The following is a 14,452-nucleotide window of genomic DNA, read 5'->3' on the forward strand; positions in this document are numbered from 1 at the left end:
GGCTTTGATTTCAATACCATAGTTAACCAGTTAACAAAAAAAACTGCCCAAAACATGGCCAAAATGTGCTTAATTTGATCAATTTAACATTTTCATCTAATAGATTTTAAAATATCCCAGAGTTCATGGCTATCTTGGGGTGATCAAACATGGTGTACAAGCAATAGGAGTTTGTTGAGCATCTTTCATAACTCTATAGGAACTACTATTGGTGTAGAAGCAAGTTTTGCTGGTTGGTGGAAATCACTATTTTATGAAAATATTTCCTGATTAAAACTGATAGTCCTGTGTACTTCAGTGGAAGAAAATATTTGTGCACGTTTTCTACAAACACCCATTAAGATAGGAAGGTGGCAACTCATTAAGGAAAAGTAAGTGTCACACCCAGTGTTGCTCATGACATATTACCGTGTAAGGCTTCCCTCTGACTACACTGGTTTTATTTAAAGTATTCTCTCTCCTTTTTTTATCACTTATGGGATTTCTTGGCCAGGAAGGGGGCTGTAGGTTGCAGAGATTTTCAACAGTCATATCGGAAATCTAGATCCTCCAAATGAAGAGGAGGACAAGACAGGATTAAAAAAGCTTCAACAATATCAGGAAGTGCTGATGCTTTACCTTTCAGAAGGGCCCAGCATTCAACCATAAACAAAATTTGAACTAGAGCCTTCGGGGTTTGTGTGCAAGCACCTCTAGATGCTTTCACTTTATATGTGCAGCAGATTTGTTTTTTGTTTTCTTTTAGAATTTCTTGAAAATATATATTAAGCCAAACAAATGATGTTCAGGTTTGGATAGAGGGAAAGTGATTTGTCAGGTTTTTATTGTGATCTGTGCACCTGCTTGGCAGAATCACCTTCCATATTCTTCTTGTGAACAAAGGAAAGAAAGTAATCAAACATTCATATTTTACATCTTTCAGTGAATACAGGTAAATATTCTAATTTGGATTGTTCCAATGTTCTGGGGGTATTTCTATATTTCTGTATCTCCAGTAAAAAGGAAATCTCTGTATGCAGAATCAAAAACATGACAAGGTGAGTTTTAGCCATGATGCTATGCAAATCTAAAAACACTTTAGCCGTAAAAAACTCAAACCTCACCCAAAACAAAAAAAATACACTTCTCTTCAATACTGCAGAGCAATCGATCGGTCGGGAGGTCTCTTCCGTCAGGTCCTGCATTGTCCCGGCCTCCATCTTCAGGCTGGCATGCCGGGCACCTCCATCTTTTCCACTTCTTGAGGGTTTTTCTTCCTACGTCACCAGACACAGGCGCGAGATCTGGTGACGTAAATGGGGAAAGAAACTTGCCAATCTCACTACGCATGGGCAAGATCGGCAATTTTTTTCCCTTTTGACAAAAGGGCTCCTTCTGCGCATGCCCGAGATGCTCAGGCATTCGCAGAGGGAGCACCCAAAAGCCTCCCAAGATGGGTGTTGTAGGTATCCCGGGAGGCCTTGTGATCCCATTCATTCTCGATCGCCTAGGCCAGGGGTGTCAAACTCAAATACACAGTGGGCCAAAATTAAAAACTTAGACAAATTGGAAATTTGGCCAAAATTGAAATTTATTGAAAAAATAGAGTTTTTCCTTCTCATTAGATTTAAAACTTTGTCATATGGAAACAAAGGAGTTGTTGCTTCACATTCAATCTGGAACAAGCCTATAATAGAAAAAGAGGCATAAGAATTTTTTTTTTACATTTTATTGCCTCTTTCTCTATTTGTAGCCTTCTGAGTTAAATTTCAATGGTAACCTTTTGGTACAGGCTAACAACAATAACAACATATTTCTTCTATGAAAATCCAACCATTCAAGTTCATGCCCTGGAGTAGCAAGAAAAGTACAGCTGAGGGGGAGTTCTGGAAATGCCAGACACTTTAGGTATTCCGTATTCTGATATTGCTGAGATACCCATACTCATTTTACATGAAATTTCTGTTGTGGTAATTTTTACCATTTTTTTAAAAATATTTTTATTTTATTTTTGTAAGGAGGCATAAATAACAACAATTTACAACAAAAATAAAGTTTACAAAATACAAAGTATACAAAATATAAAAAATACAAAACCTGGGACTGCAAGGGTCGAGTAAATTGAAAATCACACGCAGACTATACACATATCATCCTTAAACAAAAGGAAAAATTACTCAACAGCTGCTTCAGTCATTGGCCATGACTACTGGGCCAATCTTGAATTACACACACATTTCCCCATCCAGGAAACAATCCAGGCACCAACAGGAACAGCAGAAACCTGGGAGCAGAACCAAAGAAACTTCCTGTTGCCAGACACTTCCCAATAAAGGCAAGGTCATGTGATGGATGGGCCATGTGACCTGCAGACATCCTAACCCACCACTAGAGGGAGTGCTGGAGAGGAGGCAGTTCAGGTGCTGTTTGCATGTTTGTCAGCAAGTGGAGTGAACTGAACACTTTAGTCCTCTGAGGCAAAGGGGCAGCTGACAGGGAGTCATATGACATGGACCAGGAAGTAAGCAGAGAATGGGATCCCTGAGTAGAGCTGGTGCTGGCAGCAGGGGAATGAAAGGTAAGTGACACTAAGGAGGGCAGAGATCCCCTGGTCCTGCAGGGATCTGTGACAGATACGTTTTCTGGTGTCCACTGGTAATCATGCAATGTAGGTTTCCCAGACCTTGGAAAATCTATTAACCCGTGTTTCTCTGTTTATACGCTTCTAGCCAGTCCGTATCAATTTCAAATTTCAGTTTCTCTTTGAACAGGCTAAGAGTAGGTGGGTCTGAACATATCCATTTATGTAAAATTGCTTTTTTCACTACTAATCAAATGATGGCGAGAAGTTTACTGCAGCCCTGTTCAATACGTGTCCCATGTAATGTCAATGTCTCGAACAGCGCCCATTTTTGAGTCGATGTACAGTGGTTCACCAGATTTTGCAAAGTATGGGACGCTTTCCAAGAATATTTGATTTTTGGGCAGTTCCAAAACATGTGATAGAATTTAGCTACTTCAGCCCCACATTTGTGACAACAAGAAGAGGGACTCTGAAAAAGACCTATGTGGGGAAATGTAGGCCCCGTGATACAATTTGAGTATCATTCTCTGTACGTAGAAGATGGGGAGCGCTTTCCAGGCTCTTCTAAAATCTATCAAGGTATCTGATGGTGTACTGTATACACGTCTGCTATTGCACGTTTAACCAGTTTAGGGTTTGCGAATGATTTATCAAGCAGATTTTTCTAATATAAATATGATAAATATTTTATGATCATTGATAGATATGATCTGATTTGCAGGTATATAAAGGATGAGGTCCTCAAAAAAAGGAATACATTTTGGGCAGGTTCGAAGGATATGTTTTTTTGGTTTCGGGGATTGTAAATTTTACCATTTTAGTAAAACCCAAGTGACTATTCTTTGGAAATGCATAAATATGCCTCCTTTTAGAGTACTGTAAGACTACGTTCTGACTGGTGGTGAGGTTTTGGTGCAGTTCCTGTTTTACCACATTGCTTCCTCAGGTGAAACACTACAAGTAGCAGGGTGCATTTTCTGACTTTTGTTTTTCACACCACCAGCCTGTTCAAGCAAAGCATTTGTTTGTGCCAATGAATTTGGATGTGGTATGTGCGGTGGTATGCAAGGTGTGTGGAAATCTTTGGGGATGTGAAGGTGGTGATTATGAGCAATATGTGTAACCATGTGGAAGTGAAGGAAGCCCAGGACTAACGTATCAAAGGTGGAGTAATAAATCAACCAATCTAGTGTTAGGACAAAGTCAACAAAGTTAGGAAATACTGGGCCTGCAATGCTAAGTGAAATTTCTATGGTCTGCAGTGACACCCTAGAGCAGACCTCTCAATCCCCGTCTTACAGGTAGTGAATCTAATTGAGAGAGCTATTCTGTCTTATATTTTATATAGGGAAAAGAGCAGAAATTTCACATCTGACACCTATATAGGAGTAAAGGAAAACTCCCCTCTTCACCCATGTGAATACATCTTTATCTGTACACTCTTTGAAGGGGAGGCCTATTTTTGACATGCACACCTGGAAGGTGGTTACTATTATTTATTAATATCAATAATAATAATATTAAACAGGATTTATATAGCACCAACATATTATGCAGAGCTTAAATAGGGGTTGCAAATGGCAGACATATACAGATAGTGACACAGGAGAAGGAGAGGACCCTGAAGAGCTTACAATCTAGGAGGTGGGGGAAGTAACACACAATAGAAGGGGAATTATGTAGTGGTGGGAAGTAGTGAGGGTTTCAAAAGACAGAAGAAGACAGGTACGTTTGAAAAAATGAGTTTTGAGTTCTCTTTTAAATGAGCAGAAAGAAGGAGCAAGCCGAATAGGACGAGGAAACCATTCCAGAGAGTCGGGGCAGCTATAGAAAGGTCTTGGATTCATGTGTGTGATGAGGTTATGAGTGTGGGAGTCAGTAGTAGGTCATTGGAGGAGCGAAGAGAGCGGCTAGGGGAGTTTTTTTATTACCAGGTCAGAAAGGTAAGTGGGATAAGAACTGTTGAGGGATTTAAAGGCAAAGCACAGAAGCTTGAATTTGATTCTAAGGTGAAATGGAAGCCAATGAAGAGAATCACAAAGAGATGCAGCAGAAGAAGAGTGGTGGGAAGGATGGATGAGCCTGGCTGCAGCATTCATAATAGATTGTAGAAGAGAGAGTTGGGTTAGTGGAATACCAGAGAGGAAGATGATACAGTAGTCCAGACGAGCTAATAAGAAAAGCGTGTACAAGGAGTTTGTTGGTCTCTGGGGACAGGTAGGGGCAGATTTTGGAGATGTTGCACAGGTGAAAGTGACAGGACCTGGAAATGTTCTGAATATGAACAGAAAGCAGGTTCAGGATACCATGCATATGTAATTTGCAGCAATGCATTTCCTCAAAAAAGATTGAGTGGTTCAGTCATATATAGTTTATTTGGTTGATAATGGTAATGGGATAGAGTATAATTGCATTGCTAGATTGAGGAAATTTACTGAGTTGTTTTTGTGGTGTGGGCAAGCTGTGCTCACCACATGTTAAATGTAGGTTGGCTGTAGGCTGTGAAATATCACTGTAGTCTGCCTTGACTACACTAGATAAACAGTGCATGCTGGTTGCAATATGTTTGCCAAATGCACCCATTTTATGCAAAATATTTAGAATGTTTTTGGTAAAAGCAGTTTTTCAACTGGCTTCTTAGGTCTGCTTTTGGCACCCTGTTGTACATTTTGCACCATAAATATTTTTTTATTATTTGTCAGCCATGTTACATCATTTAACACCATCCCTTTCTACTGTCACAGCTTAGTTTTGATGCCATACATATTTCCTATGAAATATTTCCATATTTCCGAATGGAAAGAAGACATTAAGCACTTGATTTTTTAAAGTTCTCCAAGACTTAGAGATACAAGATACACTATCATGAGAGAACCTGGGTAATGGGCAGCAGGAATGTCAGTAGTTCCGCAATACTGGCCACAATATTGTGGCTGCATTCCTGGCAGGGTGGGAAGCAGTGGCCCATTATTAGAGATCATGCACAGATACACAGTGTAGTCTAAAAATCTTGCCTAATTTTGACCTTTGAATTAGGATAAAAAAATTCAAACTTTTAAATTTTTTTTTTAACTGATATAGGCAAACTTAAATTCATGACCATTAGGCTACACAGGTGGTTTCTCCATCATTTGCAAGCCGTGTTAAACACAAATTTTTGAAATTCCCAATCATTCCAGTGAGAAATTATTTGACTGACTGTAAAAAAAAGCATCCTGGAGCATTTTCAAAAGTTTGACAACACCTACAAGTGCCTGTATAAAATCATAAACATTGAAATGAATTGGGTGTTCATAGAAGTTTTGGCCATTTTTCAGCATTTTTTTGGCTTGTGACATTTGTGGGCATCTTCTAGTTTACCTCTTCTATGCCATCTTGGTTAAAAAATGCCTTTATCAATTTTTAAAATCTCATACAAATGCTGTATGGGCATTTATAAGAGTTTAAAATTAAATCAGAGTAGATTTAGCCTTATTCAGTGGATTGCATTGCAAATTAGTAGATGTTATAAGGACTTTATTAATAAATCATAACTCCTGTGATGTATAGTCAGATTCTTGGCAATACATAGCCTCAAATAAAAAAAAAATTCAATTGATTCAAGCTCTGGCCACTTAGTTTGTCTTGTGGTGGCCTCTCCAACGGGTGTTTGTAAATGTGAAGGAAGAGGTGGCAAGAAAGAGTTATAGCTAGATGTATTCCATATGAGCCTTTTTTTTGCTGGAACCTAGCAATCACAGTTTTGGCTCTGGTCTGGTCTTTAAACCTTCTGATTTTTCACTGTCGATCAGGTCTGTTTTGGATGAGGGCACCACAACATGTCAAAATGTAGTTAATTGTCTAATAATAATATAATTTAATACACACAATAAAATTCAATTAATTTAAAATTCAAGTACACTATGGTTATTATATACAGTAAGTGCATATTCTGCAAAATCATAAGTGCATATATTATGTGTGCTGTGACACTATGTAAAGTGTACATAATTTGGAGGTTGTCATGTAGTAGATTGTTGTCAGTCTCTCTCCCCTTTAGATGATAGATAAGATAGTACTTATTCGATCAGTGTACACAATACATTTCTGTATTTTAAATTTAAAGTGCATAGCTTTTAGTTGTTATTTTTTTAATCTTTTGTGTTTTTTAAAACGCAAAATCAAATGATCACCTTCCTTGCTTTCGTTGCATCCTTTTGGGTTTATTTGAACAGCGTTGTCCTTATTATTGTCATTTAATGAAACGGTTAAGTAAAAATAGTTATTTACATTTTTACACAAAATAGGTCAGAATGACAGTTATGTATCTAATGTTTCAATTTTCTTTGTGTGTCTTTGTATCTCCTCGATTATGCATAACACTTGTAAGTGATCTAGGCTAGTGAAAGAAGCTTTTATGCAGCAGGAAAACCTCAGTAGAGCAGGAAGTAAACGGAGGAACGGAAGTGGTGAGGGTGGGGAAAAGTCATAACTATACAAGGCCAGTTATAAAGAATTATCTGTGCTTCTCTTTTATTTGTGTATTTCAACATTCTAATCTACATAAGTAGTACTATTGCTAAAAAATTGCAGATCAGTAGCTGTCAGGCCACTGTCACTTACCAAGCACAAAAATTATTAAAGCATGCACATACATTATTTAGTTTTGTGATCATTGTTATTTTGAAAGTATAAAACATGTACGGTTCTAACATAAAATATTATTGTATGGTAGTTTACATAAATGTTTACAATTTAAAGCTGAAAAGCCAACAACAAGTTTGTGCACGAAGCAGTTAGTAGCAACCTGATCAAGGCTAGATCAGGTCTGTGCTTGTTCCTTTTTTTTGCATGTTCAGTTGTGTTGGTTGTCTCTTTTAAAGGAATAGGATACCTTACTGTAACATTAGTTGGCATGTGAAATATTTCATATTTATATGTGGTAATGCATAGCAAATATATGAAACTGACCTTATAGTGCCATTTTTTGGGGGTGTGCTAACCCTGCCTTTCTGGTATGAAAGCTGCTGTGTGTGTGTGTGTGTGTGTGTGTGTGTGTGTATATATATATAAAATACATACTATTTTTATATATGTGCCTGGAGTTCCCCTTGGAGCCCAGTAACAAAGATTATCTGTTTATTACTTATTATTGAATTCCGAGTGAAACACAGATTTTTTTCTGGTTCATCTCTCCGGATTGCAGTTTACACATTTTTATAAGGAGCTGTAAAAAGGGTTTCAGTAAATTCAGATGACAGAAGAGCTTATATAACTTGTTTATAATTTCTATGTTCATGATGAGAAAGATTATCTCTTACAGACAGCAAACAAGACCCTGTGACTGGTCCACTTGTGTCTTACTCCACCTAAAACTAATGAATAAATGCTTTATAAACAGTCCAACTTCAATACGCAATCCTTTATGAAATGACTGACAGCCAACAGTGTATATTATTAATTATCTCTCTTATGTTTCTCCTGTCTATGTTACACTTCGATCTGTACTTTTCCTTTCCACAGGTACTGTCTCACAATCTTTACACTGTACTGTGCATTCCCCATGATCCTGTTGCACTGGAAGATCATTTTCGTGATGATGATGATGGCCCTGTCTCCAGTCAAGGTTATATGCCATATTTGAATCAATACATACTAGACAAGGTATGCTTTATAGTCTTAAGTCTATACTAAAATGTATAAGTGACAGTGGACAGTTAAACTTGAGCACTAGGTAAATTATTAAAGTGAAACTGCTTTGCACATAAATAGCAAACAAAAGGGTCACTTTAATACCTTTACTTATCAGCACATCCTCAATTACTCTTGGCTCCACTGCCAATCAGTTCATCCACTAGGAGCAGAATAAGTTGAAGGGTTCCCATCTTACACTACAAATGCGTAGTGATTGGCCCAGTCGCCAACATCTTTCATGTGTGGCTTGTACAGTGCAGAATTAAAAAAAAAAGTGTACAAAAAAATGTTTGCTGTGTTTATCGTTCTCTGTTGTAGCCCATCATTATCTTCATGTGGTCCTCTGACATATTTCTTATTTTGTTGTCCTTTAGGTGGTAGAAGGGACATTTGTAAAAGAGAGCTTTCATGAGTTATGTTGGACTCTTACAGCTAAAAAGAACTATCATCCAGCTGTAAAACTGATTTCCAATAGAGATGCTTTTTGCCTCTGGTGCCTTTTCAACTACCTGTCAGAAGATACATACCCTCTAATAATGGTAATTGATGAGGTGAGGCATAGTATTTTAGCATTCTATGTATGCAAACTATAGAAATATTTGTATGCATGCATGTTAATCTTTCTTTTTTCTGCCTATAGTAGTGATAGTAAGTGGCTGCAGCATTTAAAAGTCAGCGTGATGACTACGCTTAGTTAGTGTGAGGAAGGTTTATATTAGAAATATGCTGTCTAAGAGAATTGTGTCGAGCCACATTAATATATTGTATTTTCAATATGCATATACTGCAGGGTTGTGACCCTCTGGTGACAAAATATAATCGCAAGATTTTAATATTATTATTACTATTCATAATGTATTACTCCAGAATACAGTGGGAGGAGTATTGGATTAGGATTGTTTAAAAAAAATCCCTTTTGTACTTCAATCAGACTGATTGCTGTGAAATATTGCACTTTCCTTACCGTTGTATTTCCCTATTACATATTAAATAAAAATATATATATAAATCTAGATGATATTTAAAAGAAGAGTTATTAAAATATGAGTGATTATTCCCGGTGAATGATACATGTCTCGTATTGTGGGTTTTATTATAGAGGACAATATAATCCTATGCTTCCTTGATAGAAGGAGTTTTTCCCTCCCTTTTCTTTAATATTAGAAAAGATAAATTAGAATGTAATTTTCTCAATACAGTTTCAACTTCGCATTCAGTATAATGTCTGTGTTTGTCAGTTTTTTCCCACTGTTCAAAGCCACCTCTTCCTGGTCACTTTCCAGTGACAATACACCTCTAGCATGCATATGGGTTTTTGCCCTGTATTCTCCAGCACATTCCACAGTTTCTTTTACAGAAACTACTCCCTACAGCAGTGTGTGACAACTATTTTAACATGGGGGAACCCTTGAAATAAGGTTTAGATCGTCAGGGAACCCCTTCTATGATTATTATATCCACAACTCACTGTACAATAGTGTGGTGGTCAGTGGGAAGAATGTCTCTTATATTGTTGGTCATTGGGAAGGCTGTCACCTTTACAGATAGCCAAAAACATCATTGGTGGCACTTAAACTGACCTGAGAAGCACAAATTGCCTAGTTAAGAAACACTGTATACACTCATACACTCAGTGTTCCAAGATAATATCGGTTAAGCAATATGTTCCCACATGCCCCCTCTCTATAGAGGTACATTTCTCATTGTTTCCTAGTAAATTATAATGTGTGTGTAGTTCAGTATTTTACATGTGTGTGTTAAGACAAATTGGTCTTTCTAAAGTACCCCACTCCCAGCACACATCTCACGCTTGTGTTTTTACCAGTAGTATGCCCCTCCAGCTCATAGAGGTCTCTATCTAGGTATACACCAGCAGAGAATGTGCAGTAACTCATTAGTTATCAGTTAAGAGAAACCATATTTCTAGCCTGTAAATTCTCTGCTTTACTTTAAATAATTCAGTCTCCCACAACTGCTTAATCAAACCCATCCATCAGCCAAATCATCCCTTATGGGTGCATATTATATACAAAAAACAGGCTGCCCATTGCAGTAATTCAAAAATAAGGGACTGTTTGACTTTGACTCTTTACAACCACCTTATCTTCAGAATAACCACCGAATTATAATCCATGTTCTGATGTTGCTGTGCCCATGGTTTCTGTGTTCAACATGAAACTTGTACCTATACTACTATACTGTTTTATTACTTTGCATTGACTGTATTGCAAAATCACATTTGTGCTGCTGTTACATACATTATAATACAACATAAGTTATACTCAGTTGTCTATGCAACCATAAATAGTAAACATCTGTGTTCAAAAAAGGACTTTAAAAATGACTTGCTATATCTTTAGCACATAGCAAGGTATAAAACATGATTTGTCTATAATTGCAAGGAGATTTAGTGAGCATTTTGTTGATGGCAGTGGTGGTGTCTGGCAGTGTGTTGTGTATTTACCAGGGCTGTGGAGTCGGTAGAGAAATCCTTCGACTCTGACTCCTCAGTTTCTGGTACCCCTGACTCCGACTCACCAACTCCTCTATATTTACAGGGTTTCTCATTTTATCTTCACACTTTTGCATTCAAACTTCACAAAAAACGTAAACCCCCTAATTATTCATAAATCAATACATTTATTATAAAATTAAATATAACACAATATTTTTACCATAAAAGTTTTTCTCAAGAAACATTATTAAAAATATATGAAAATAAATTGATGATTTGTCAATTATTATGTTTTTTACTTTATATAATTTTAAAATTAAATATCTTTATTTCAGGGATTTATACAAAGTTTTAGGATAATATTATTAATCTTTTTATCTTCAAAGTTATTAGCTTTATATTTAGTATTGCACTTACCCTTATGGAGGTCTGACAAATTTAAAGTTGGATGAAGCCCATAAGGAGGAGTTACGCAGATTAATGTCTGAAGATTGCGGAATAAGCCTCAGGGAAATGAAGGATCAAGTATTTGCCAAATTTGGAATTAATCTATCTATTTCAACAATAGATGCACACATTGATAAATTCCAATGGTCATTAAAAAGAACTTCTTTAATTCTTGCAAGGCGCAATGATTCCCACTTTCCTCATGAAAGGCTTAGCTATGCTAACACAATCCTTGATCTTACTGCTAAGGAACATGGAAAAAACATCTACTTTCTTGATGAAGTAGGTTTAACATCTCAATAAGAACCAAAAGGGGAAGATACCCTACTGGGCAAAGGGCGGTGCATGTTGTGTCTGGAATGCATTCTAGAAATTATTCATTTGTTGTGTGAAGAATAATAATGGGACCCTTTATTTTAAGTCACAAGCACGAGCATTTAATCAAGAAGCATTCCTCGTTTTAATTATTAAGGATTTTATTGATGAGGTTTTGAATGTTTTTAGTGAAAAGAGTGTCCAGCATGCCATCCTAATAATGAATAATATCCCCTTTCATAAAACTAGCCAGAGCTTGGTTAAAAGTAAGGGACACCAACTCTTATTTTTACCACCATACTTTCTATTTCTTAATCCTGTTGAGAACATATTCTCTAAATGGAAAGAAGTAGTAAAAAGAAATAGGCTAAATAATTTAGGTGCTTTATTAGATAGCATTAACAGTGTACTTTTATTTTTAATAATAAGCGAGCGGGAATGCTAAATTAATATAAAAAAATGTTTAGCTTTTTGCCTAAATGCCTAAGAGGAGAAATCATTAATGATTAAAAAATCATTTAATTCATTATTACATATTTTTATTATATTTAAATATATATTATTTTAAATATATATTATATTTTTATTATCTTGAGAAAAACATTTATGGTAAAAATATTGTGTTATATTTAATTTTCTAATAAATTTGTTGATTTATGAATAATTAGGGGGTATAACATTTTTTGTGAAGTTTGGTTGCAAAAGTGTGAAGTTTGAATGCAAAATAATTTTTTGACAAGGGTGAAATTTTTTTATTGTGAAGTTTGAATGCAAAAATGTTGAATGAAGGAAGGCAACATACACACCATTTAACCACAGAACTACTGGCTAGGAAGCTGATGCTCTACTGTATAGGCCAGTTTAAAGAAAAGACAAAAAAATGAAAACAATAAGGTTTTATTTATTGTTTTTATCAAGGGGCTATAAGGTAGTAACATGGCATGCATAAAAATCTGGAAAAGGAACTTTACCAGTTGAAAAATATGAACCACATTCTTTGGTAGTTTTAAAACAAAAACAAAGCTTAACTACATGAACAAAAGCTGGAAAACCTAAAACAGTTTATTTATGAAACTTGGAATATAGTTGTAGAGTACAATAGCTGTTAAATGCAATCCAAAACTAACTCAATGGCCCTGATTCATCAATGAAATCCGCGCTCGCTGGAAGCGCGAAAGTACGCGCGACCAGCGAGCGCGGTTTCCCGCAGTCCGAAGTCGAGTGCGCTCGTACTCTCGCCTCCTCACTGCCAGCCGGATTCCTGCCTTGATAATAATGAGCAATAGGGGGGCTCATCCGATCAGGCATCGGAAGCTTTTATATAGGCGCCTATGTAGAGGAGTTGAACTCGGTTAACTCTTGCCTAACAGGAAAGAAATAGGTGATTTAAAAATATGCTTTTTTTTTTAGCGCACATAAATGTTTAAAACATTTAAACAGCGCAAACATTTTTTTTTAGGGCTAAGGGTAATATTTGTGCCATTAGAAAGAATGATTTTTTTAGGGGAACTGTGACTTTTAATGCAAGCTCGCCAGTGTAAAGCTGCTGGAGATGCGCGGCTCCGGCCGCGAGCTCATTCAGTTGCTGAATTGCGCGACGGCTTACGATTTCGGATCGCGAATACGAATGCGCGAGCTAGCGTCTGATTTTGCTTGATGAATTAGGGCCATAGTGTTGTTGTTCTAAGAAACAGAATTGCTTCTGCCAGATCCTCCTTAATAGAAGCTCTTAAATCTGACTTGAAAATAGTTTTTCCACACTGACTTGGGTGGGTGGCATTGCTGTTACGGTTCTAGCCATATCACTAATAATCTCGGGATAAACATGGATGGCTTCTTCTGCAGTCAGTTTCGATGAGTGATAATACTTTTCTGCTTCTGGAATCTCTTTCTTTGGACATTTTCTGGTTGTTTATTTTTCACGCAAATGCGATATCGCTCTACTGTTAAAGTTCCAGTTTTTTCAAGTAGGAAGCAAAGTCTAATTCTTCATTTGAAGAGGATGATTCTGAGTTACCAGTGCTTATAGCTTAATCCAGTGGTGGTGTTTTAGGTAGTAATCCCTTCATGGAACTGCTAAATCATAGGGGGCCTTTTTTGCAGTATCAATCTGGTCATCACTCTCAAAATTCGGCTCATTGGATCAACATAAATAGCAGCTAATGAGATTTGAAGATACCATACCATCAGTTATTAACCCTCCACTTTTGTTCAGGCAATATATCAAGCTCTTCTATTTCAAGAAGAATTACCCAGGTGTTAAATCTTCAGATTGCAAACTCTTGGTGACAATAAAGGGGTTAGAAATTAGATTTCCAGTGCTTTTACATGTGTCCACTGGCCTTCTGTTAATAAAACATTTTTATTGTTAAGTTCTTCAAGAAAGTCTTTTAGTTCAAGCCAACGCTTTACCATCAAATAAGTGCTTCCTCAGCATGTTGTTTGATCAAAAAATGGCTCCTTTTCCTGCACGTCTTTTCAAAGTGGCATCTGTTTTAGGGGCCCTGGCTCCAACAGTTACTTGCCTTAATTTGCCAGGTAGAGTAGCTGCATGACGATCCTTCAATCCCTCTCTTATTGCAAGTTGCAGAGTATGAACAGCACAACGCATATGTTGAATAGAAGTACGCTTGGATTCTTCAACAATATTATCCAAAATGTCACTATTCTCTTCGCGTTCACTTTCTACAATACTTGCAGAACTCTCTTCCTTTAATATCTGTCTGTCACTTTCTTCATCTACATTATTCATTTTCTCAATTGTGCTTAACATATTAGAAGCATTATCTATCACAATACATAGAATCTGTTCCTTTTTTAATTTCAAAATCTTCTAGAACATCCTTCACTAACTTCTGAAGATAGTCACTGGTGTGATGTGCCTGGGTGTCCTTTACTACCAAAGTTTGCGTTCTTGTTTTATTATTTTCATCAACAAATCTAACATTAACCACCTGGGCATTACACTGATGTCTAGATTTCTGTACCAAAAGCGGTAC

The 14,452-nt window shown here is 36.7% G+C and overlaps 1 protein-coding gene across 6 annotated transcripts in view; it reads left to right on the forward strand.

Annotated features, from left to right (window-relative positions):
* The window catches only part of DEF6 (DEF6 guanine nucleotide exchange factor), a 44,592-nt gene that overhangs the window by 1,166 nt on the left and 28,974 nt on the right, over positions 1 to 14,452 (forward strand). For 3 of the 6 annotated variants that reach the window (XM_072422914.1, XM_072422877.1, XM_072422900.1), the window contains exons 2-3: positions 8,066 to 8,206; positions 8,611 to 8,787. The exons of 1 other annotated variant lie outside the window; for it this stretch is intronic. In XM_072422914.1, coding sequence (XP_072279015.1) covers positions 8,066 to 8,206; positions 8,611 to 8,787 — 318 coding nt within the window. The remainder of the gene's footprint in view (positions 1 to 8,065; positions 8,207 to 8,610; positions 8,788 to 14,452) is intronic. 2 more of the 6 variants (XM_072422883.1, XM_072422891.1) reach the window with 2 other exon arrangements.

The sequence above is a fragment of the Pyxicephalus adspersus genome, chromosome 1, assembly GCF_032062135.1.
Source record: "Pyxicephalus adspersus chromosome 1, UCB_Pads_2.0, whole genome shotgun sequence".
Classification (NCBI taxonomy): Eukaryota; Metazoa; Chordata; class Amphibia; order Anura; family Pyxicephalidae; genus Pyxicephalus; species Pyxicephalus adspersus.